The 25,013-nt window shown below is 50.2% G+C and overlaps 1 protein-coding gene across 2 annotated transcripts in view; it reads left to right on the top strand.

Annotated features, from left to right (window-relative positions):
- Positions 1-25,013, top strand: part of LOC119185177 (DNA mismatch repair protein Msh2) — a 157,354-nt gene that overhangs the window by 113,963 nt on the left and 18,378 nt on the right. For both annotated transcript variants that reach the window (XM_075883121.1, XM_075883120.1), the window contains exon 23: positions 24,182-24,273. In XM_075883121.1, the coding sequence (XP_075739236.1) occupies positions 24,182-24,273 (92 nt within the window). The remainder of the gene's footprint in view (positions 1-24,181; positions 24,274-25,013) is intronic.

Below are 25,013 nucleotides of genomic sequence, written 5' to 3'. Positions count from 1 at the left end.
AATTGGTATCTGCGACGTCATTTTCGGGGATCTGCGAAGCCTGCTCTTCAAAAAAAAAAAGAAAGAATGAAAAGGTGTTGTATAGAGGTGTTCCATGACAGCAGCTTCATCTTGTTTGTATGCTTCATCGCATCACAGCTTTGCGTTGCGGCAGAGCTGGCTCAAGCTTCCCTTTCTCTAGCTTTTGTTTCAGTTTTCTCTGATGTATGCGTGTGAGAATACTTTTTCTAGGCTTGAATATTCGAAGAGCAAACATAACAAGAAACAGGTTGAATGTGTCTGAAGACCACTCCTTTTATTGACAACCTGTTTAGATCAAAGTGGCGTGGCATTTCAGTTTGATCGATCTTTACCAGGAGAGAAGAGAAGGCATCTTATTTCACGCTATGTTGTGTTAAAGGAGCACCGACATGAAAAATTTGCAATTTGTATTTTTTCATTGTAATAGGCCAGTTATGACCCACTTACCACGGCTGGAAACCTTGTTCGCACAGTTATTTATTTAGAGAGGTTTTTAGAGTGCCCAGTCGCAGTTTCGGTTTCAAAGAGCACTGAGCTATGTGCAAGAGCAGTTCTGGTGTCAAGTTAAACACAGCCGACCATGTGGCCCCGCGAAACTGTGACATACCGGTGAAAATAATTCATAATGAATTCAAGCACTGCTGAATATTGCCACGCTGTGTTGGTGGCAGAAGACGAAAGCGAAGAAGTGAATGGCAGCTGTGGCTGAGTAAACAGTCCTCCACTTCGAGTTCTTGCCTATCGTTTCCTCTCGCGACAGACTGGTGGACGTGCTGGGTACTGTGCTGCAACGTCTTATGCCTGCTGGTCCTGAACCAGAAGCAACACCGCCAGTGCACCAGGGTCTGCTGACATCTATCGAAGCAGCCGCCGCCTTCAAGGACTACCACCACAGTACGGCCCCTTGGCAAGTTCCGTGAGGACAATGTTTGCCACATCCGCAACCCAAACCGAGCATGACCCAATCGCAAGCGTACCCTGTGTCATCAACACGCCTCGCACACCCAACCCATTCCATGGTGATGCCAGTGAGGATGGCGAAGACTAGCTTGACCATTTCGACCGAGTCGCTGCCATCAACGACTGGGACTATCGGCGTAAGTTGAAGGACATGTATATCTCCCTCTTAGACGCGGCAAGAGTGTGGTATGAGAACCACGAAACTTCATTCACAAGTTGGCAGGAATTCCATCGGCAGCTTCGCGAGGCGTTCAGTAACCCCGAACGGAAAGACAGAGCGGAGCAGGCACTTTCTTCGCGATTTCAAATGCCGAACGAGAGCGTCGCCATGTTTGTCGAAGAAATGTCGCGATTGTTTCGACGGGCTGACCCCCACATGCCAGAAGACAAGAAAGTGCGCCTGCTAATGCGAGGCGTAAAGGAGCAACTTTTCGCGGGCCTTGTGCGCAACCCTCGTACGACTGTGTCCGAGTTCATATGTGAGGCCACAATTATGGAGCGCATGCTTCGGCAGCGGGTGTCGCAGTAAGAGCGTCAGACGGCCATGTCCGCTGCATGCTCGCTTGTACCAGGACGTGATAACAGGGAGGTCCTCACAGAACTCATACGGCAAGTTGTACGCGAAGAACTTCGGAAATTTCATGCAGCGTCCCCTCCCAGTAGCGCTGCTCTTACGGACGTCGTTCGTAACGAAATCAGGCAGTTCGTTCAATCCTCACCACCATTGCAAGTCGAACCTCCCACACTTTCCTAGGCGGATGCCCTAATCGCCTCTACGCCGTCGACGGCACATTTTGCTCATCAACCTACTGGGACCCCCAGACGCTTTCCAAGTCCAGCCCATCTCCTGCCTTCTCAGGCCAGTTTTCGTCCTGGCCCGCGGAAGTCCACCGTCTGGTGTGCACTCGACAATCGTCCTTTGTGCTATCATTGTGGCGAGGTTGGACACATGTACCGTGACTGTTACTACCGACGAATCGGCCAACGCGGATTCCACCCAGATGCACATTGTCCACGCTATGGTGAGCGCCCACAAGAAATTGTGGATTACGTGGAAGGTAGTCATCACGCTCCTGTCCCGCCGCGACGACAGTCACGGTCACCATCACTCCGTTCGTCCACATCAACGCACCGCGCCTGACCCGCCTTTGGGTCCCCTGGTGTCAGTGGCGCAAGCCCACGCCGGGGAAACTGAAAACGGCGACCTCCGGAGGTGAGGCCGCTATCACGCGAACCGACAAATACCCTCCACCTCTGCCTTACGACGTGCCGTTATAGCCTGTTTGTGAAACCCCCAACAGAACGTCCGCTGCCATTACCGTTTCCGTCGACTGTTATCTGGTGACTGCGCTTGTCGACACGGGAGCTGATTACTCGGTGATGAATGCTTCATTGGCCACCCGTCTACACAAGGTGCTGACAACGTGGGATGGCCCTCAACTAATCACCACTGGAGGACACCTCGTATCCCCTATAAGAAGGTGCACCGCCAGGCTTGAGATTTGTGCGACGGCTTTTGTAGCATCATTCCTTGTACTGCCCAATTGTTCTCGGCCGGTCATTTTTGGCATGGATTTTCTGCAAGAGTATGGAGCAATAATTAATCTGCGTGATTTGTTCGTCAGTTTCGTTAACTGTGTTTCCCCAGATTTCGACATCGAGAACGAACATCGTGGCGTAGCCTTACGCATAGTCGATGATTGCGTCACGTTGCCACCTCGCAGTAGCATCTTTAACCGTAAACATTTTGACAGCAATCTGTCTGGCTGGGTAGAAAAGTTTAGAAAATTGAAATTGCTCCAGCCACAGTTCAAATAGAGCCCGGCGTTTCGAGACCGACTCGGTCCCTTCCTCAGGGGGTGACTGTCTTGGTCATGGAAGTGTCGTCGCGTCGTGTTCTCTCACCACGGCTCCGGCTTTTCCTTTCCACCACGTTTTGGAGACCGTGAACGTACACCGAAGGCATTGTTCCCAGCGAGCGGTTCACGTTGGCAGGCGTATGCTGAATGTGCCAAGACTCGAGCAAGAGCCTCTTTCCCAAATTCCGTTCTGTTTCAATAACAGAAGCGCCGTCTAAGTCAATTTTATGGTCGTGCTTCTCGCAGTGCTCCGCCAGAGCGCTACGTTGCACTTCCATCTTCCTGACGTCGTTCTTGTGTTGGCGCATTCTTTCCGGGAAACACTTGCTCTCGCCTATGTAGCTGGCTGGACACTCAGAACACGACACTTTGTAGACAACGCCCGGGTGTAGCTCCCTCGGAGGTCGGTCTTTCGGCCGCGGTAGCAAGCGAGCGAGCGTCGAAACAGGTTTATGGATTACCGTGACCCCGGCTTTTCCTAGGACTCTCGAGAGCTGTTCACTTATGCCCGGCACATATGGAATGGCGACGCGGTTGTTTGGCGTCTTCGTTTCTCTTGTGTGCGGTGGTGTGGCCAGGGCGGAAAGGGGGTCGGGCGGTGTGTCGCTTGCAGGTGTCTTTCCGCGGTGCGGTGGTTGTCGTCTCGACAAACGGCGTGACGCTTGGCGGATGAACGCTTCTGTGTAGCCATTCCTTCGTAGCTCGGCGACAATCCTCTTCAATCTGTCGTCAATCTGTCCTCCAAACAACTCTCCCCGACAGAGCACAGCGTGCTGGCAAAGGGACACAACTTCAACACGACCACGACACGTCCGTCACTGCCGAAGATCATCGCGGCTACGGAGGAAGGCATAAGGCGACTCGACAGCGGCATTCGGGAGAACGTGCGTCTCAAGGCTATCGGCGTACTATCAAAAATAGGAAAGCGCCGTGAGCACAACCTGTCGAGAGAGGAGTGTAAGGCCATCCATGCACTCCGAAATGATGATAAGGTTGTCATCCTCCCGGCCGGCAAAGGGAACGCAATGGTCCTGCTCGACAGGGAGGCATATGTCACACCGGTCCCGTTAATTAGGGAGGCGATCGCCGGGCTAATTCCAAGAGCCGGAGACTCGGCCCCCCGAACCGCACCACGAAAGCGTGGACAATATTAGAAGTGGTCCTTATTGGCGCGCCAGCAGACGCCGGTTGTGGCCCAAAGAACAAGTCAGAGCCGAGAGTTGATAAACAAACAAAAATTATATTCTCAATAATGGCAGATCGAAAACAATTAACAAAAATGGACACTCCGCAATAGTTGCATACAATATGTCACCAATCAAACCAATCAATCAACGTACTACACAACACAATCAGCCACACTTGAAACAACGGACACGGACAACAATATGCACTACAATGCAGTCGCATGCATTGAACAACCAAGACACTTAAAGGCTAAAGAGATAGAAAACCTATTCAGTCCAAAGTTCTTGGAACCAAAGTTTAGGTGATACTCTTCCGAGAATCACTCACTCAAAGTCCAGCGTTGTCGTTCCGCAGCCCTCGAAGTTTCTCTTCCAGGAAACCTCCCGTCTTCAATTGGCCACTCTTCAAACTTCAACTTCTTCGCCGGAACACGTCGGCTTCACACCCGCAGCTGTTGCCACGCGTCCTCGCTCAATAGCGGTAAACACACGCTCTTGCCTGTAGCCCGAGCCTTCACCCCTCAGGTGGAAATCCTCTTCATCTCCGGCTTCGTCCCTACGGACGAAAACCTTCGCCGACTACACGGCGGAATCCCTACGCGCTCTGGCGCTCACTTCCGTCTCCTCCTCATCTGTCACTACGGGCAGAACCTTCGCCGACTACACGGCGGAATTCCTACGCGCTCCGGCGCTAACTTTCCGTCTTCTCCTGCTTTCTCGTCTCGGCCGCTCGATTAAATACCTTCCGCGCCACCTTCCAGAAATTTCTCGTCATTTCGTCGGCGCGGTACGCAGCGAAGGCTGGGGAGAGGCGAGACGGTTTGTCTGCCCTCCGCGTCGGATGACTCAGCTCGGTCTGACCACGCCTCCTTCGTTCTAGAAAAATCGCGGCCTTGCTCGGCCGCCGCTGTGGGGTGAGGAGGTTCGTCGTGAAGCCACGCTTCTGCGGGGAGAGCGCGCGCCCCGGGGAGCCTTGAATGTTTGTCTTCTTTTTTTTTTTCTTTTGACCTCCCGGCGTCTCTTCCGCGCGTTACCGCAAGAATTTGGCGGCGCGCCCGTTTTTAGCGCTCGTTTTGTGACACTGCCCCCCACTTTAAGAATATTATCTCATAATATTCAAAAAACCACACAAACGAGCGCGAACAGTCACCACACACTCTCACAGACTGTAACACCATCAGTCGCTCATGACACTTCACATTCACAATATATCACTCAATACAATCAAACATTGTAGTTCAATTCCACAACACATGAAATATAGCCACAGGTACATGCCTACAACGCTTCATCACACATTCTAAACAATACAAACGTACAAAATTCTGTCTATACAACAATTATACAACACTATACATCACACCATCGCACAGAACACTGACTCACTCGACATACACTTGAGACACAGGATAACAAGAACATTAACACAACATATGTCACTCAGCCCTGCCAAACACAATCTGATTCCACCTCAGCACCTATCCTGTGTGTTTCGAGCTGCGCTTGCGTCCTTTCTTGCGGTGCTCGCTCGATCTCTTCTTGTGCTTCCACGTTCTTTTTCGGCGAGCCCTTTCCAACGACGATATCTGAGGCGTCGTCTCAGCCATCGTTGTCTCTTCCGACACCGTTAACGCGTCATTACATTCGACGGGTCCTGTCTGTTTATTTACCCGCTTGATCATGCCTCTACATTTTGCCCGGCTGGCCAACTGCGTCTCCTTTACACTGTCGGTCGGTTGAGGTTGTGCCGACGTAAGTCCGGTTGCTCGGCCCGTGAACTTATTCGACACGATCGTCTTCTCCTTCGCTGTCTCCTGCGCTGCAGCTTCACCTTGTGCTCTAGTGAGATCTGTCACGGGCTGCTCCTCCACTGTATCTCGCGGCCGCTGTGTTGGCGAGGTCTCTATCTTCGGGTCTTCTCCCAAACATTCTGGATCACTTGGCCCTCGCGCCCCGTCGATGTTTCCGATGACAAGGTCATACAGGGGGCTTGTCATGCATAAAGCAGTAACTTTCCCGCTGAAGTACGGGGTTTCAACTTCAATTTCTGCTTCGGGAAGCATCCGAACTGTACGGTCAATTAAGCAAACCGGCTTCGTTCTGCCTGTCAACTCACTTTCCCGTACCGAATTTCTCCGCACGATAACAGTGGAGCTGCCGGTATCTCTTAACACCGTAATCTTTTTGTCGGCAACTTTTCCAGGCAGCGTTGGCATTCCTTTCGTAACACCGGTTGGCTGTTTTGACATTACAGCACCCACAATAAGAATTTTCTCCCCATTCTTCAACTCTACGAATCCATCAGTGACGTCATCAAGGGTTTTTGGCGCCACTTGTGCACAGGATACCTGGTGAGTTTGACTCGCTCCGTTACGACATGCGTCGGCCTTGTGCCCAGTCTGACCACATTTGAAACATTTTACAACCGTGGGGCTCGTGAAGTTAGTTCGGCAGTGGCTAGCACGGTGACCCACTCGGTTACACAGAAAACATCGCGGAATTTTCTCCGGTGCACGCTTCTTTTCCTCGGGAGCCGATTTCTTCGAATCCTCGGGACCCTCCTTCTTGACTTTGGCCAAATTAGTGCCACCTTGCGCTTCCAAGAATTGATCAGCTAATTCAAGCATATCTTCAAGTGACTTAGCTCTCCTCTCTTTCAAGTACAGCGACAGGCTTGGGTGGCAACTAGTAAGAAATTGTTCTCTAATTAGGAGCTCTCTAAGCTCCTCGTACTCCTGTGCTGTCCCTGAAAGTTCAATCCATCTGTCGAAATAATGGCAAAGTCGGGCGGCATACTGCGTAGCCGTCTCACCGTCAGCTGGCTTTCCTGTCCGAAATCTGTCCCGGAATCCTTCCACGGTAAATCTAAATCGCTTCAGCAAAGCAGCTTTCACCTTTGCGTAGTTGGCTGCAGCGGTCGGCGTCAGCCTACCGTACACACTGAGCGCTTCACCACTCAAGCAAGTACTCAAAGCAGTTGCCCATTGATGTTCCGGCCAATTCTGGCTCTTCGCAATCGTCTCAAATCGGTGGAGGTACGCGTCTAGGTCGTCCTTCCTTTCATCAAACGCTACGAGCCGCTTGCCTGGGTTCAAGCGGAAGCCGTGATCCTCTCGTTCGCTGCTTTCAACTCTAGCTTGGACCGGAGTTTCACTTCGCTGTTGCAAACGGAGCCGCTCGAGTTCTATCTCGTGCTGTCGCTGCCGTTCCCTTTCCTCTCTTTCTTCTTTCGCCCTCTCAGCTGCCAGTCTTTCTTTCTCCAGCTCCAACTTCAATTGTTGCTCTCTTTCTTCCTTCGCTCTCTCAGCTGCCAACCTCTCTCGTTCCAACTCAGCTGCTTTTTCTTCCTTGGCCCTCTCAGCTGCCAACCTCTCTCGTTCTAACTCAGCGGCTTTTTCTTCCTTGGCTCTCTCCGCTGCCAACCTCTCTCTCTCCACCGCCTCTTTCTCCTTCTGGCTTACCCACTTCCGTAGTTCGGCGCCAGAAAGACCCATCTTCTCACCAAGAGCAACTAACTTTTCGAGATCCATTGTGTCTCGCAAATAAAACCTTGCCGCGTGCAAAAAGTATCTGCCTCACTCAGTCTATCGGAACACTCCACTGCACTCGTCAACGAGAACACTGAACAACACACAGAATCGTTCCGATAGCACTATCAACACTCGAGGCTCTTTCTCACTACTTTGGACACACTGTGCACCAAAAGGTCCTATGTCGCGGACGCCAGATTAATTGTCACACCGGTCCCGTTAATTAGGGAGGCGATCGCCGGGCTAATTCCAAGAGCCGAAGACTCGGCCCCCCGAACCGCACCACGAAAGTGTGGACAATTTTAGAAGTGGTCCTTATTGGCGCGCCAGCAGACGCCGGTTGTGGCCCAAAGAACAAGTCAGAGCCGAGAGTTGATAAACAAACAAAAATTATATTCTCAATAATGGCAGATCGAAAACAATTAACAAAAATGGACACTCCACAATAGTTGCATACAATATGTCACCAATCAAACCAATCAATCAACGTACTACACAACACAATCAGCCACACTTGAAACAACGGACACGGACAACAATACGCACTACAATGCAGTCGCATGCATTGAACAACCAAGACACTTAAAGGCTAAAGAGATAGAAAACCTATTCAGTCCAAAGTTCTTGGAACCAAAGTCTAGGTGATACTCTTCCGAGAATCACTCACTCAAAGTCCAGCGTTGTTGTCGTTCCGCAGCCCTCGAAGTTTCTCTTCCAGGAAACCTCCCGTCTTCAATTGGCCACTCTTCAAACTTCAACTTCTTCGCCGGAACACGTCGGCTTCACACCCGCAGCTGTTGCCACGCGTCCTCGCTCAATAGCGGTAAACACACGCTCTTGCCTGTAGCCCGAGCCTTCACCCCTCAGGTGGAAATCCTCTTCATCTCCGGCTTCGTCCCTACGGACGAAAACCTTCGCCGACTACACGGCGGAATCCCTACGCGCTCTGGCGCTCACTTCCGTCTCCTCCTCATCTGTCACTACGGGCAGAACCTTCGCCGACTACACGGCGGAATTCCTACGCGCTCCGGCGCTAACTTTCCGTCTTCTCCTGCTTTCTCGTCTCGGCCGCTCGATTAAATACCTTCCGCGCCACCTTCCAGAAATTTCTCGTCATTTCGTCGGCGCGGTACGCAGCGAAGGCTGGGGAGAGGCGAGACGGTTTGTCTGCCCTCCGCGTCGGATGACTCAGCTCGGTCTGACCACGCCTCCTTCGTTCTAGAAAAATCGCGGCCTTGCTCGGCCGCCGCTGTGGGGTGAGGAGGTTCGTCGTGAAGCCACGCTTCTGCGGGGAGAGCGCGCGCCCCGGGGAGCCTTGAATGTTTGTCTTCTTTTTTTTTTTCTTTTGACCTCCCGGCGTCTCTTCCGCGCGTTACCGCAAGAATTTGGCGGCGCGCCCGTTTTTAGCGCTCGTTTTGTGACACTGCCCCCCACTTTAAGAATATTATCTCATAATATTCAAAAAACCACACAAACGAGCGCGAACAGTCACCACACACTCTCACAGACTGTAACACCATCAGTCGCTCATGACACTTCACATTCACAATATATCACTCAATACAATCAAACATTGTAGTTCAATTCCACAACACATGAAATATAGCCACAGGTACATGCCTACAACGCTTCATCACACATTCTAAACAATACAAACGTACAAAATTCTGTCTATACAACAATTATACAACACTATACATCACACCATCGCACAGAACACTGACTCACTCGACATACACTTGAGACACAGGATAACAAGAACATTAACACAACATATGTCACTCAGCCCTGCCAAACACAATCTGATTCCACCTCAGCACCTATCCTGTGTGTTTCGAGCTGCGCTTGCGTCCTTTCTTGCGGTGCTCGCTCGATCTCTTCTTGTGCTTCCACGTTCTTTTTCGGCGAGCCCTTTCCAACGACGATATCTGAGGCGTCGTCTCAGCCATCGTTGTCTCTTCCGACACCGTTAACGCGTCATTACATTCGACGGGTCCTGTCTGTTTATTTACCCGCTTGATCATGCCTCTACATTTTGCCCGGCTGGCCAACTGCGTCTCCTTTACACTGTCGGTCGGTTGAGGTTGTGCCGACGTAAGTCCGGTTGCTCGGCCCGTGAACTTATTCGACACGATCGTCTTCTCCTTCGCTGTCTCCTGCGCTGCAGCTTCACCTTGTGCTCTAGTGAGATCTGTCACGGGCTGCTCCTCCACTGTATCTCGCGGCCGCTGTGTTGGCGAGGTCTCTATCTTCGGGTCTTCTCCCAAACATTCTGGATCACTTGGCCCTCGCGCCCCGTCGATGTTTCCGATGACAAGGTCATACAGGGGGCTTGTCATGCATAAAGCAGTAACTTTCCCGCTGAAGTACGGGGTTTCAACTTCAATTTCTGCTTCGGGAAGCATCCGAACTGTACGGTCAATTAAGCAAACCGGCTTCGTTCTGCCTGTCAACTCACTTTCCCGTACCGAATTTCTCCGCACGATAACAGTGGAGCTGCCGGTATCTCTTAACACCGTAATCTTTTTGTCGGCAACTTTTCCAGGCAGCGTTGGCATTCCTTTCGTAACACCGGTTGGCTGTTTTGACATTACAGCACCCACAATAAGAATTTTCTCCCCATTCTTCAACTCTACGAATCCATCAGTGACGTCATCAAGGGTTTTTGGCGCCACTTGTGCACAGGATACCTGGTGAGTTTGACTCGCTCCGTTACGACATGCGTCGGCCTTGTGCCCAGTCTGACCACATTTGAAACATTTTACAACCGTGGGGCTCGTGAAGTTAGTTCGGCAGTGGCTAGCACGGTGACCCACTCGGTTACACAGAAAACATCGCGGAATTTTCTCCGGTGCACGCTTCTTTTCCTCGGGAGCCGATTTCTTCGAATCCTCGGGACCCTCCTTCTTGACTTTGGCCAAATTAGTGCCACCTTGCGCTTCCAAGAATTGATCAGCTAATTCAAGCATATCTTCAAGTGACTTAGCTCTCCTCTCTTTCAAGTACAGCGACAGGCTTGGGTGGCAACTAGTAAGAAATTGTTCTCTAATTAGGAGCTCTCTAAGCTCCTCGTACTCCTGTGCTGTCCCTGAAAGTTCAATCCATCTGTCGAAATAATGGCAAAGTCGGGCGGCATACTGCGTAGCCGTCTCACCGTCAGCTGGCTTTCCTGTCCGAAATCTGTCCCGGAATCCTTCCACGGTAAATCTAAATCGCTTCAGCAAAGCAGCTTTCACCTTTGCGTAGTTGGCTGCAGCGGTCGGCGTCAGCCTACCGTACACACTGAGCGCTTCACCACTCAAGCAAGTACTCAAAGCAGTTGCCCATTGATGTTCCGGCCAATTCTGGCTCTTCGCAATCGTCTCAAATCGGTGGAGGTACGCGTCTAGGTCGTCCTTCCTTTCATCAAACGCTACGAGCCGCTTGCCTGGGTTCAAGCGGAAGCCGTGATCCTCTCGTTCGCTGCTTTCAACTCTAGCTTGGACCGGAGTTTCACTTCGCTGTTGCAAACGGAGCCGCTCGAGTTCTATCTCGTGCTGTCGCTGCCGTTCCCTTTCCTCTCTTTCTTCTTTCGCCCTCTCAGCTGCCAGTCTTTCTTTCTCCAGCTCCAACTTCAATTGTTGCTCTCTTTCTTCCTTCGCTCTCTCAGCTGCCAACCTCTCTCGTTCCAACTCAGCTGCTTTTTCTTCCTTGGCCCTCTCAGCTGCCAACCTCTCTCGTTCTAACTCAGCGGCTTTTTCTTCCTTGGCTCTCTCCGCTGCCAACCTCTCTCTCTCCACCGCCTCTTTCTCCTTCTGGCTTACCCACTTCCGTAGTTCGGCGCCAGAAAGACCCATCTTCTCACCAAGAGCAACTAACTTTTCGAGATCCATTGTGTCTCGCAAATAAAACCTTGCCGCGTGCAAAAAGTATCTGCCTCACTCAGTCTATCGGAACACTCCACTGCACTCGTCAACGAGAACACTGAACAACACACAGAATCGTTCCGATAGCACTATCAACACTCGAGGCTCTTTCTCACTACTTTGGACACACTGTGCACCAAAAGGTCCTATGTCGCGGACGCCAGATTAATTGTCACACCGGTCCCGTTAATTAGGGAGGCGATCGCCGGGCTAATTCCAAGAGCCGAAGACTCGGCCCCCCGAACCGCACCACGAAAGTGTGGACAATTTTAGAAGTGGTCCTTATTGGCGCGCCAGCAGACGCCGGTTGTGGCCCAAAGAACAAGTCAGAGCCGAGAGTTGATAAACAAACAAAAATTATATTCTCAATAATGGCAGATCGAAAACAATTAACAAAAATGGACACTCCACAATAGTTGCATACAATATGTCACCAATCAAACCAATCAATCAACGTACTACACAACACAATCAGCCACACTTGAAACAACGGACACGGACAACAATACGCACTACAATGCAGTCGCATGCATTGAACAACCAAGACACTTAAAGGCTAAAGAGATAGAAAACCTATTCAGTCCAAAGTTCTTGGAACCAAAGTCTAGGTGATACTCTTCCGAGAATCACTCACTCAAAGTCCAGCGTTGTTGTCGTTCCGCAGCCCTCGAAGTTTCTCTTCCAGGAAACCTCCCGTCTTCAATTGGCCACTCTTCAAACTTCAACTTCTTCGCCGGAACACGTCGGCTTCACACCCGCAGCTGTTGCCACGCGTCCTCGCTCAATAGCGGTAAACACACGCTCTTGCCTGTAGCCCGAGCCTTCACCCCTCAGGTGGAAATCCTCTTCATCTCCGGCTTCGTCCCTACGGACGAAAACCTTCGCCGACTACACGGCGGAATCCCTACGCGCTCTGGCGCTCACTTCCGTCTCCTCCTCATCTGTCACTACGGGCAGAACCTTCGCCGACTACACGGCGGAATTCCTACGCGCTCCGGCGCTAACTTTCCGTCTTCTCCTGCTTTCTCGTCTCGGCCGCTCGATTAAATACCTTCCGCGCCACCTTCCAGAAATTTCTCGTCATTTCGTCGGCGCGGTACGCAGCGAAGGCTGGGGAGAGGCGAGACGGTTTGTCTGCCCTCCGCGTCGGATGACTCAGCTCGGTCTGACCACGCCTCCTTCGTTCTAGAAAAATCGCGGCCTTGCTCGGCCGCCGCTGTGGGGTGAGGAGGTTCGTCGTGAAGCCACGCTTCTGCGGGGAGAACGCGCGCCCCGGGGAGCCTTGAATGTTTGTCTTCTTTTTTTTTTTCTTTTGACCTCCCGGCGTCTCTTCCGCGCGTTACCGCAAGAATTTGGCGGCGCGCCCGTTTTTAGCGCTCGTTTTGTGACAGCATACAACGACAAAGTGCGAGACCTGCTGGACAGTCCGGCCTACGAAAAGCTGACGAAGGACCCCACACCAAGTGTCCAAAGGGAAATGAACAAGCTCCTGGCGGATATCTTTAAAGCGCACCCGAAGGCGAGAAACACATACCTCCAGCTCATCTGCCGGAACGGCTCTGCACCAGGATTTTACGGGCTTCCCAAGATCCACAAGCCCACAGTTCCGCTCCGTCCTATCGTGGATTTTACATCTCCACTCCGGGCGCTGTCCAAGTATCTCCACCGGACTCTCGCGCCGCTCGTGGGGCAAACACCAACCCACATACGCGACGCCAGCCACTTCTTGGAGCGCATGAGAGATGTGACCGTGAGCAGCGATGAGTGCTTCGTCTCGTTCGACGTCGTGTCCCTGTTCACCAGTGTGCCCGTAGCACTAGCGGTATCTAGCGCACGAGCAGCGTTGAACCAAGATGAGCTCTTGGATGAAAGAACCTGCCTGGGCGTCGACGAACTGTGTCGCCTACTGGAATACTGCCTCAAGGGGACGTATTTCAGCGTCAACGGGAGCTTCTACAGACAAGTCAGCGGGACCGCGATGGGAGCGGCGATCTCCGTTACGGCTGCGAACCTCACAATGGAACACATAGAAGAGACGGCATTGGGCTCCTTTATTGACAGGCCGAAAGTATTTGTGAGGTACGTGGATGACTGTTTTTGCATAATGAAGAAGGCAGCAGTAGACAGCTTCCTCGAACATCTAAACTCCGTCGACCAAGCGATACAGTTCACGGTGGAACGAGAGCCAGACGGGGCGCTTCCGTTTCTCGATGTTTTAGTCAGACGACAAGGCGAGCGCATGACCTTTTCGGTGTATAGAAAGCCAACTCACACCGGCAGGTATTTGCATTTTGCGTCCTGTCATCCAACTGCCCACAAAGCTTCAGTGGTTTCGGCACTCCTTTCACGTGCACGAGTAATCTGCACGTCGGAAGGTGAGAGGAAGAAAGAAGAAAAAAGGATTGTCGCCGAGCTACGAAGGAATGGCTACACAGAAGCGTTCATCCGCCGGGCGTCACGCCGTTTGTCGAGACGACAACCACCGCACCGCGGAAAGACACCTGCAAGCGACACACCGCCCGACCCCCTTTCCGCCCTGGCCACACCACCGCACACAAGAGAAACGAAGACGCCAAACAACCGCGTCGCCATTCCATATGTGCCGGGCATAAGTGAACAGCTCTCGAGAGTCCTAGGAAAAGCCGGGGTCACGGTAATCCATAAACCTGTTTCGACGCTCGCTCGCTTGCTACCGCGGCCGAAAGACCGACCTCCGAGGGAGCTACACCCGGGCGTTGTCTACAAAGTGTCGTGTTCTGAGTGTCCAGCCAGCTACATAGGCGAGAGCAAGTGTTTCCCGGAAAGAATGCGCCAACACAAGAACGACGTCAGGAACATGGAAGTGCAACGTAGCGCTCTGGCGGAGCACTGCGAGAAGCACGACCATAAAATTGACTTAGACGGCGCTTCTGTTATTGAAACGGAACGGAATTTGGGAAAGAGGCTCTTGCTCGAGTCTTGGCACATTCAGCATACGCCTGCCAACGTGAACCGCTCGCTGGGAACAATGCCTTCGGTGTACGTTCACGGTCTCCGAAACGTGGTGGAAAGGGAAAGCCGGAGCCGTGGTGAGAGAACACGACGCGACGACACTTCCATGACCAAGACAGTCACCCCCTGAGGAAGGGACCGAGTCGGTCTCGAAACGTCGGGCTCTATTTGAACTGTGGCTGGAGCAATTTCAATTTTCTAAAGTAGCATCTTTGTGCGTGTTGAGTGCCCACGGGAGCAGTCGATTACGGGCATCGCCGAAAGTAACCAGACGTTATTGCTTGATCAGGAAGTGGCCATTGCTCGAAGTCTCGTTCAACTGCGAAATGGCCAGACAACGGTTTTAGTTACCAACTTCAGTGGCGAACACAGGCATTTTGCGAAACGCACAACCATACCTTACTTGGAGGCATTGGAGGATTTGGGTGCCTTCCCTTTGATTACGACGATCTCGGCTGGGAACAGCTGCGATACTGACGTGACTAGTCGCCTCAATGTCAATCGCCAGTTGGAAGAGCCTAAAAAGGCAAGGCTCCTCCGTCTCCTCTCATCCTTTAGTGACTGTTTTGCCACTACTTCGAAAGTCCGGCAGACTCCTCTAATGAAGCAGAGAATTATCACTGAGCCCAACGTGCAACCCCTGCGCCAACATGCTTACCGCGTGTCTCAGAAGGAGCAAGATGCTATCCGTCATCAAGTGAAACAAATGCTCGACGACGACGTAATTCAACCATCGACTAGTCCTTGGGCGTCACCAGTTGTTCTGGTTAAAAAGAAAGATGGTTCATTACGATTCTGCGACGACTACCGCAAACTGAACAAGGTAATGAAAAAAGACGCATATCCTCTTTCTCGTATTGATGACTCATTGGATCGCCTGCGACACGCCCGTTACTTCTCTTCCATGGATCTCCGTAGCGGGTATTGGCAGATTGAAGTAGATGAACGGGACCGAGAAAAAACAGCGTTTATTACACCGGACGGTCTCTATGATTTAAAGTTCTCCCTTTTGGCCTGTGCTCCGCTCCAGCCACGTTCCAATGAATGATGGACACAGTTTTATGTGGCTTGAAGTGGCACTCTTGTTTAGTGTATTTAGACGATGTAGTCGTTTTTTTCTACGACTTTTGAACAGCATATCGCCCCGCCGCGGTGGTCTAGTGGGTAAGGTACTCGGCTGCGGCGGCTGCATTTCCGATGGAGGCGGAAATATTGTAGGCCCGTGTGCTCAGATTTGGGTGCACGTTAAAGAACCCCTGGTGGTCGAAATTTCCGGAGCCCTCCACTACGGCGTCTCTCATAATCATATGGTGGTTTTGGGACATTAAACCCCACATATCAATCAATTTGAATAGCACATTGAGCGGCTTGAGGTGGTTCTTCTGGCTATTCGCACTGCCGGCCTCTCTCTGAAACCGGAAAAGTGTTATTTTGGATATGAGGAACTGAAATTCCTTGGCCACATCGTCAGCAGCAGTGGTGTTCGCCCCGATCCTGACAAGGCTATAGCAGTTGCTTTGTTCCCGATACCGAAAACAAAGCATGATGTATGCCGCTTTCTGGGACTTTGTGCTTATTACTGCCACTTCTTGTCGAACTTTTCGAAAATCGCCGACCCTCTACAACAACTCGTCAAGGATGGTGTCGCCTTCGTCTGGGGCCCCTAACAATCCGGCGCTTTCCGCGACCTTCAACAACTCCTACAAACGGTACCGATCCTAGGTCACTTCGACACCGAAGCAGACACAAAAGTCCGCACTGACGCGAGCAACCTTGGCCTCGGAGCTATTCTCGTGCAATATCAAGATGGCGTGGAACGCGTCATTGCCTACGCTAGCCGCACGTTGTCATCTGCGGAGAAGAACTACTCGACGACTGAAAAAGAATGTCTGGCGGTTGTATGGGCCATAACGAAATTCAGGCCCTACTTGTACGGACGCCCCTTCCGAATCGTCAGTGACCACCACTCTCTCTGCTGGCTAGCGACCTGAAAGAACTTTCGGGCCGTCTCGCAAGATGGAGCCTTCGGTTACAAGAATTCGATATAACGATGGTTTACAAGTCTGGTCAGAAACACACCGACGCTGACTGTCTTTCCTGCGCACCCGTCGAGGTCACTGAAGAAGACAATGATCAAGACATCAGCTGCCTTGCTATTCTCGCATCATTAAACGTGGCTGAGCAGCAACGCGAAGACTTAGAATTACAACCACTGATCGAATACCTTGAAGGACGTCGCCCACAACCCCCACGTCAATTCGTGCGTGATTTGTCATCTTTCTGTCTACGCCAAGGCATCCTCTACAAGCGCAACTTTCATTCAAAAAAAACTGTTTATCTCCTCGTCGTTCCTGCTGCTCTCCGCGATATTTTGCGTGCTTGTCACGACGAGCCATCGTCAGGGCATCTTGGCTTCGCGCGTACTCTGGCGCAGATCAAAGACAAATACTACTGGCGGAAACTTACGAAAACCGTCCGGCAGTACGTCAAGACATGCACAGCCTGTCAGCGCCGCAAAACTCCAACAACGAAACCAGCCGGTCTGCTTCAGCCTTTGCGACCCCCTCACGCATGTTTTGAAAAGGTTGGGATGGATTCACACGGCCCATTTCCGAAGTCTGCGGCTGGTAACCGCTAAATTGTGGTTGCCACCGACTACTTGACCAGATACTGCGAAACACAAGCCGCCCAGCAAGCAACTGCTTCCGAGGTGGCTGACTTTTTCATCAAGAACATCGTTCTCCGCCACGGTGCTCCTGCTGCCGTCATCACAGATAGTGGTACTGCTTTTACGGCACAGTTGCTCCGACAGATCTTCTTGCTGAGCGGCACGATGCACCGAACAGCAACTGCGTACCACTCGCAGACTAACGGGTTAACCGAACGCCTTAACAAAACGATTGCAGATATGCTTTCGATGTATGCCGCTAAGGATCAGAAGAATTGGGATGAAATCCTCCCGTATATAACATTTGCCTACAATACGGCTTTGCAGGAAACCACCGGCTTTGCCCCTTTTCGTCTGGTTTACGGCCGCGACGTCACCACAATGCTTGACACCATGCTGCAACCAACTCTGCCGGACACGATTACCCCGGACGCAGATGTATTTGTTCAGCGTGCCGAAGACGCCCGGCAGCTGGCGCGCTTTCGCATTTTATCGCGGCAAAATCAAGATGCTCGCCGATACAACACCCACCACAGAGCAGTAATATATGAACCCGGTGACCTAGTCTGGGTTTGGACTCCTATACGTCAACGGGGACGCTCAGAAAAATTGTTATGTTGGTACTTCGGACCCTACCGAGTTCTTCATCGCCTCGGCGAAGTGAACTACGAAGTTGTCCCAGCAGACACGTCACACCGTTCTCGCAGACCACGCTCCTCGGATGTGGTTCACGTCTCCAGGATGAAGCCGCACTATTCGCGTTGACTGCAAGTGAAGAACTTTGTGATGTGGCAATAGCGTTCAAGACAATTGTGCATTACTTTCTTGCTTCTTTATTTTTCGTCTCGTCCTTTTTCTTTTCAAAGGACACAGACATTTCTGACTACCTTTCGTTGTTTTTCGGAGCCGTGGTATTCATGCAATGCTTCTTCTTCTTCTTTTTTTTTTCTTTGGGGAGAGGGTAATGCCACGCTGTGTTGGTGGCAGAAGACAAGAGCGAAGAAGTGAATGGCAGCTGTGGCTGAGTAAACAATCCTCCACTTCGAGTTCCTGCCTATCGTTTCCTCTCGCGACAATATTATATATGCTCGATGACAATAAGGATAATGCCTTTCGGTGTGCTGAGGATGCCTGCAGAACATGAACTATGACTTCTTGAGCAGTAGTGATGGGAATGCAGCTTTGGCATTCAATACAAGGTTCATGACCTTAACTATACTATTAAACCTTGTTAATTCACACGTGACGGGGACATGGGTTATTGTCTAAGCAGTCGGACTCGTGAAATGCCGAGTACTAAGTTGCCTCTCGTGCCATACACCGCCGCAACAAACCGCAACAACAAAGAAATAAATTCAAGTATTTTTGGACTGAAAAAATTGTGGCTCTCGCACGAACATCTGATAGCATACATTCGTTATGACATGGAGCATTTATAATCTATTACCGTAATTACTCGAATCTAACGCGCACCTTTTTTCCGGTTAAGCGAGTTTATAAATTGCATGCGCGTTAGAATCGAGTACGAACAAAAAAATTACGGTCAATCTATTGCCATCGGCAAATCCAAAATGGCCGCCCCCTACGTGCGTCGGCATGGCGCGTCGGCCATTTCTGCCTATGTGTTTCCCATGTGCGGCACTTCGTACGTGTGCTGAGGAGTTCGTCATCTAGTAGTGCATTAGCATCGACGGCGTGGAAGGGCCGACTCCAAAAACTCGATAGCACCACGATGCCGCTTTCAAAAGAAAAGTTATGGCGTGTGCAGAAACGGACGGAAATCGGGCCGCATCGCGGTCGTTCGGAGTTCCCGAAACGTGCGTGCGGGACCGGCGGAAACAAAAGCAGAAGATTCTTGACAGCAAAGCTTCACGCAAAGGCTTCAGTGGACCACAGCAGGGTCGGTTTCCGCAAATTAAAGAGCTGCTCGGCAAGTATGTGTTTGAGCAGCGAGCGGCACAGCGGCCCGTGACGACAGAACTGCTCCAAGTGCGGGCTATGCAATTAGTCTTGGAAAAAGGTCTAATGCAGAGCCAGTTTAAAGCGAGCAGGTGCTGGCTAACTAACTTTATTTAGAGGAAAGGCTTTTCCCTCCGAAGGGGAACATGCATATGCGAAAAGTTTTGCGGAGGAGTACGATGAAAAGCTTCACAGTTTTCAGAGGTTCGTCCTAAACTTGCGGCGCAACAACGGCTACCTGCTTGGGCAAATCGGGAATGCCCATCAGACGCCTCTTTACTTCGACATGCCTGGCACCACAACCGTCGAAAAGAAGGGCGCGAAGCAAGTTCGCGTGCTGACATCGGTCCACGGTAAAACTATCGTGACGGAAAGCTTTGTTACACGTCAGATGGGCACAAGCTTCGTCCGTACCTCATATTTAAATAGAATACGCTCCCGAAAGGAGTAGTTTTTTCGAGTGGTGTGATCGTGCGGGCCGGCGAGAAAAATGGGTGCGCGTTGCAATTGATGTCTCACGGTTTTTTTTTTTTTTTTCGCGGTGGAAATCGGGTGCGCGTTACAATCGAGGGCGCGGTAGAATCGAGTAAATACGGTAGTACTCACAGAGTTCAGCATGCACAACAGCTGACAGAGTGGACGGACAAATGAACTATAGCTTTCTTCAATACGTTCATGAATATCTGTGTGCCGAGTGATACTGGCAGTTTCATTGGAATGCAGTACTTCCTACTGCATGGAAACAATCATCCTGGGCTAGTTGTGTGCAGCCTGTTGCCTACTCCTATCATGCGCTTGCTATACAGTATATGCACATTTGTGGAACAGTCCGTTGGACTGTACCAGTTTTATGCCTGACCGTGCACAGGCACAGTGAGTATCTTATTGTTGGTTGAACCAACATGACGAGCTTCCTGCAATGTGCACACTCCACCTTCCTGTGACACAGTATGGGTCTTGCACAAGGAGGTAGCAATAAATGGTGGGGCACATTTAGGTTTCATTGATTAAGAGCATGTGCAGTATGCTTAGAAAATTGCAAAGAGATTTCGCCATAAGTGTGCCAGTGCACCAAGGTTTCTCCACCTGCACCTCACCAAAACGTGCACGAATGTGCTGAAGACTTTGTTAAAATTGGGCTTGCCTGGGCTCGTTGGTTGCGTTTCAGCCAACTACTGGGACAAGGACAGTGTCGTCTGTCCTGCTGTCATCGTTTAAGTAGTTGGCTGGAACCCCTCACAATCGCAACTTTGTTTTAAGTCATCTGTGCACCAAGGAGCTGCTTTAGTTTCCGCAAAGCAATGCACTGGGACTGCTTGCAAAGCAGTCTAATACAGGGATGCATTTAGTGAACGGCAGCAGGGCACCAAGGCACCTAGGTTGTCGATTGTCAGAATTATGCACCTCATCTGTGCTACGGCACCCACACTGCTGAGCACAAAACTAAAGATAATGACTCAGAAAGGGTTGTTGGCGATGAGTTGTATTTGCACACTTGTCGTCCACCATCTCTCCTTACTTTTCTTTTCGATGTTTATTCATAAAAGCATTGCTGCAGTTTCGCTAGGGTCGGAATCATTGGTTCACCGGTCTGTACAGTTACCAAGAAGTTGTAAGACCTTTCTTCGCATGTTGTGGCTTTGGCCGTACAGACTCGAGAGCCGCAGCTAGTCGTAGTAAGCACCTGTATGCATAAGATGAGCTACTAGGCTTAAATGGTTATTAAGTTCACTAGGCTCTGTGAGATTCGGTTGGGGATACAGTGCCGTTACATTTCAATTGTCAGTGTATGTTTGAAGCAGGCACTGTATTAATGAGGTTTTGCTGTACAGTAAAAGCTCGTTTATCCGGACCTCGTTAACTCGGAAATTGGTTTAACTCGGAATCGCCGCGTGGTCCCGGCAAAACTGTGTATATTTCAATGAGGTCAAATGCTCAATAATTCGGATGGATTTAGCTGTGCACTGGTTATCTCGGAGAACTCCGGAGAAGGCTATCGGGACTCAATAGTCACACGATCTCGGCGGCTTGGAGGCTCAAGCACCGATTTCCGTAATCGATGGCAGAACCGGAGTTTTGGAGAAACCGAAACCGAGTGAACTGCAGCAGAATATGACCATAATGATAATGAATGAGGGGGAAGTGGCTAGGTGGCGCTAGTCACCACCCGGCGGAAGCGCTTGGGCCACCGGCGCATCCAGTGTCTACTAACAGCTGCTCGCTACGCCTACTGGTGTACTTCGTGTCTTGGTTCTTTGTGTTGTGACTTTGCGTGTTGCGGCTGTGTTTGTGCGCGTTGCCGCCGCCGTCTCGCTTCATGGCGACCGTCACATGAGTTAAGCCGCCACAGCAGCCAGCAAATGATCTTGAAAGAAAGGTTATGATAATGAAAGATGTGAACGCAGGTGTTTCTCGGCAGGAGATAATGAAAAAGTATGATGTTAAGAGAAGCACCTTAAGCGATTACGTGAAGAACAAAGAAAAAATTTTCGAGGCGTTTGACAGCGGCCAATTCACCAGAAAACGAAAACGACTAAGGACGGCAGCACACCCGAAGCTGGAAGACGCACAGCTGTGGTGGATAACAAACATGCGGAACAGCCAGCTTCCCTTGGGTAGACCGCTGAAAGGTACGCACTGAGAATGAACATAAAATCTTTCAGTGCGTCTAAAGGCTGGTTTGCCCACTTTAGAGAAAGGCACGGGTTAGTCATTCGAAACGTGTGCGGGGAAAAAGCAGCAGTGGATGAACGGCGTATTGCTGACTGGAAGACAACTGAGATTCCTCAGTACCTGGCTCGTTATGAGCCTGCCAATGTCTTCAATGCCGATGAAACGGCTCTCTTTTTTAAAGCCTTGCCGGACAAAACGATCACGTTCAAGGGCGACCGTGCGTTGGAGGGAGGAGGAGCAAAAAAAAGATCACTGTGCTTGCCGCTTCAAATATGTCGGACACCGAGCGCCTGCCACTGCTAGTTGTCGGGAAGGCACGTAACCCAAGGTGTAAGAACATTCGCCACTTTCCTGTGCAATATCGCGCCAACAGAAAGGCCTGGATGACTTCGGATATTTTTCAAGCTTGGCTGCGCCAGCTCGATCGTAGCTTCTCCACTAACAAGCGCAAGGTTTTACTTCTAGTTGACAACTGCAGAGTTCATACCAGAGTGACAGGGCTGGAGTGCATCAAACTTGTATTTCTACCTGCGAACATGATGGCTGCTGCAACCGCTGGATCTAGGGATAATTCAGCACGTAAAAAGCAGGTACAAAAAGCATGCGCTGGAACGGATCCTGGTTGCAAGGAAGCAGGGCGAGAATAAGAACTGAGTCTCCTGACCACAATTTACGTTTTAGCGCATATCTAGAGTGACACGCCACTTGCAGTCATTGCAAATTCTTTCTGGCACAACGGCTTTGTCCGCCCTGACGACTCGGATATTCCTCCAGAGGCCACTCCAGAGAACACCCGCGAGCCCACTGGGAATATAGACGAAGAGGTGAATGACACACGTTTCGACTCTCTCCTTCCTAGTGGCGTCCAGATTTCAGACTACGTCGCTATAGACTATCGTGTTGCCGTTGCTAGTCCGCTGACTGACTATGCTATATTATCAGACGTGCTTGAGGAAGACCAAAATCACTGTTCCGATGATGACGACCAGGATGAGCCGACGTGATGTTGCTGCACCGTGCGGGAGGCCGCCGGAGCCCTCGCTGTCCTCGAGTTCTGCATTTGTTCTCGCGACAGTGAACATGCGCACCACCACCTGATAGGATTAAATAAGATCGATCTGTCAGAAATTCCTACGGTGAGGCAGGCAAAAATAACGCACTTTTTTAAGAAATAAAGGTTTGTTCGTGCCCTGTACGTTTTCCTTTTGTTTTCATGGTCCATTCGATAAGTCGGAATTCGGTTAACTTGGACATTTTCTTTGGTCCCGTGAGATCCGAGTTAACGAGCTTTTACTGTATACAGTTACACGCCAATACATTGCCCTAATGCATGAGAAATGGGTAATTAAGCAGCTGAATAGTGGGTTTGTCACTTCTATCCATTCAGACTACATATGTGTATACACATATGTGTTACACATACATACATTCACATATGTGTTAAAAATATGTGTACGAATGATCTTTCTGACTATTAACCCCGCCGCGGTGGTCTAGTGGCTAAGGTGCTCAGCTGCTGACCCGCAGGTCGCGGAATCGAATCCCGGCTGCGGCGGCTGCATTTCTGATGGAGGCGGAAATGTTGTAGGCCCATGTACTCAGATTTGGGTGCACGTTAAAGAACCCCAGGTGGTCGAAATTTCCGGAGCCCTTCACTACGGCGTCACTCATAATCATATGGTGGTTCTGGGACGTTAAACTCCACATATCAATCTTTCTGACTTACCTACTCTTATATTCGTTTCATTTTTTCCTTGGTGAGATTGACATTAGAGTGGCTCATATTCATGGTCGACTTATCTTTGAGCGAATACGGTATTCATTTATCAGTCTATCAACAGTACTGCATGACTTTAAGAGAGAAAATATTTTATATTTCATTGCCATAGCAACCAGTACTTATATAGAAAATACAAATTTAGCAACAGATGGACACATGTTCCAACTCTGTTCACTTGACAACTAATGTGGGTGCCTTTCTCTCTTTGCCTGAGGCCTACTCTTGCTATATGGCTCAATAATTTCAGATTTACTGTTAAGGGATGATTGCTGCAGCAATAGGACAACTACAATATTTTCTGGCTTTCCTTCCCTGCTAAACACCAGTAGGTGCTGCTGACAGTCATCTGACAGGCATGCGCCATGGCTACATCATCTGGTTTATCGTACTTCACAAGTGAGCCATGAAGCGTGCTTACCTAAAGGGATAGCATGTTACACTGCGTTTTAAAGAATTGTGTGGGCCTCTTTGATTGTGTACCATAATTTTGGTTTGGAACCAGATAGAAGTGAAAATCATGAAGTACGCTTCTCCACACATCTTTGAACTCTGCGTATATTGGGAGATATTGTGTTGTATTGCGGTTATTACCCTTGCATTGGCGTGGTTGCCTTTCTGTAAAACGAATACATCCTGCATTATTTGCAGAATGCTACATCTGACAGCCTGGTTGTTATCGACGAACTGGGCCGGGGCACCTCCACGTACGATGGCTACGGCTTAGCCTGGGCAATATCAGAGTAAGTTTGAATGCACAAAGTAGCATGGTTTTGTTTACAGCATATATGTCATTTATGCACTTTGTTTCCTCTTTTTAGGGCTTTGAAAAAAGGGGGGGCAGAAGGGCACTGCAGGACGAGCTGTAATGTGGACTCTTCCAACTTCCATTTATGCTCCCATAGAACTTCATCCATTTGCATACGTTTTAGAGTGCAGTGTCTTGAGATGATTAACCGGTTATAATGTAGCTGCTGGGAAATCCCGCAGATAAACAAGGTAGTGAGCGCACTTTCCACTGGAGATGCACGTGCTGAGGAGAGAGGCACGATGGAGGAGAAGACGTGGAACAAACAGACAGGATGAAGCAGATAAAAAAAGAAAAAAAAATGCTGGGGTAGGAGCGTGTTGCGGGTGCACATCTTGGCGGTTGCCGTCTTGGCTCTGACTATTACTTGTCAACTGTGCACACTGTTTCATCTAGTTCACTACCACTGTTTGGTTCTTCAGCTGTCTCTCAGGAAAGTTACTAGTTGCTTCATTGCAGAGTGGAAATACACTCGAACTTCATTATAACAAACTTGCATCTTATATGATAATAAATTCATTATATCTGAAAATCTGTTATGAAGGTTTATTCTTAAGACAATGTATTGCAAGACTATTTTTAATTTACTTCGTTGTAACCGATATGTCGTTATATCAGGATTCGTTATTTCGAGGTTTGAGTGTACCATGTTCACAACCTCTACTTTACCAGCCC

This window comes from Rhipicephalus microplus, unplaced genomic scaffold, assembly GCF_043290135.1.
Source record: "Rhipicephalus microplus isolate Deutch F79 unplaced genomic scaffold, USDA_Rmic scaffold_15, whole genome shotgun sequence".
NCBI lineage: Eukaryota > Metazoa > Arthropoda > Arachnida > Ixodida > Ixodidae > Rhipicephalus > Rhipicephalus microplus.
Note: the sequence above shows the minus strand (reverse complement) of the source record. Positions and strands in the feature narration are given on the sequence as shown.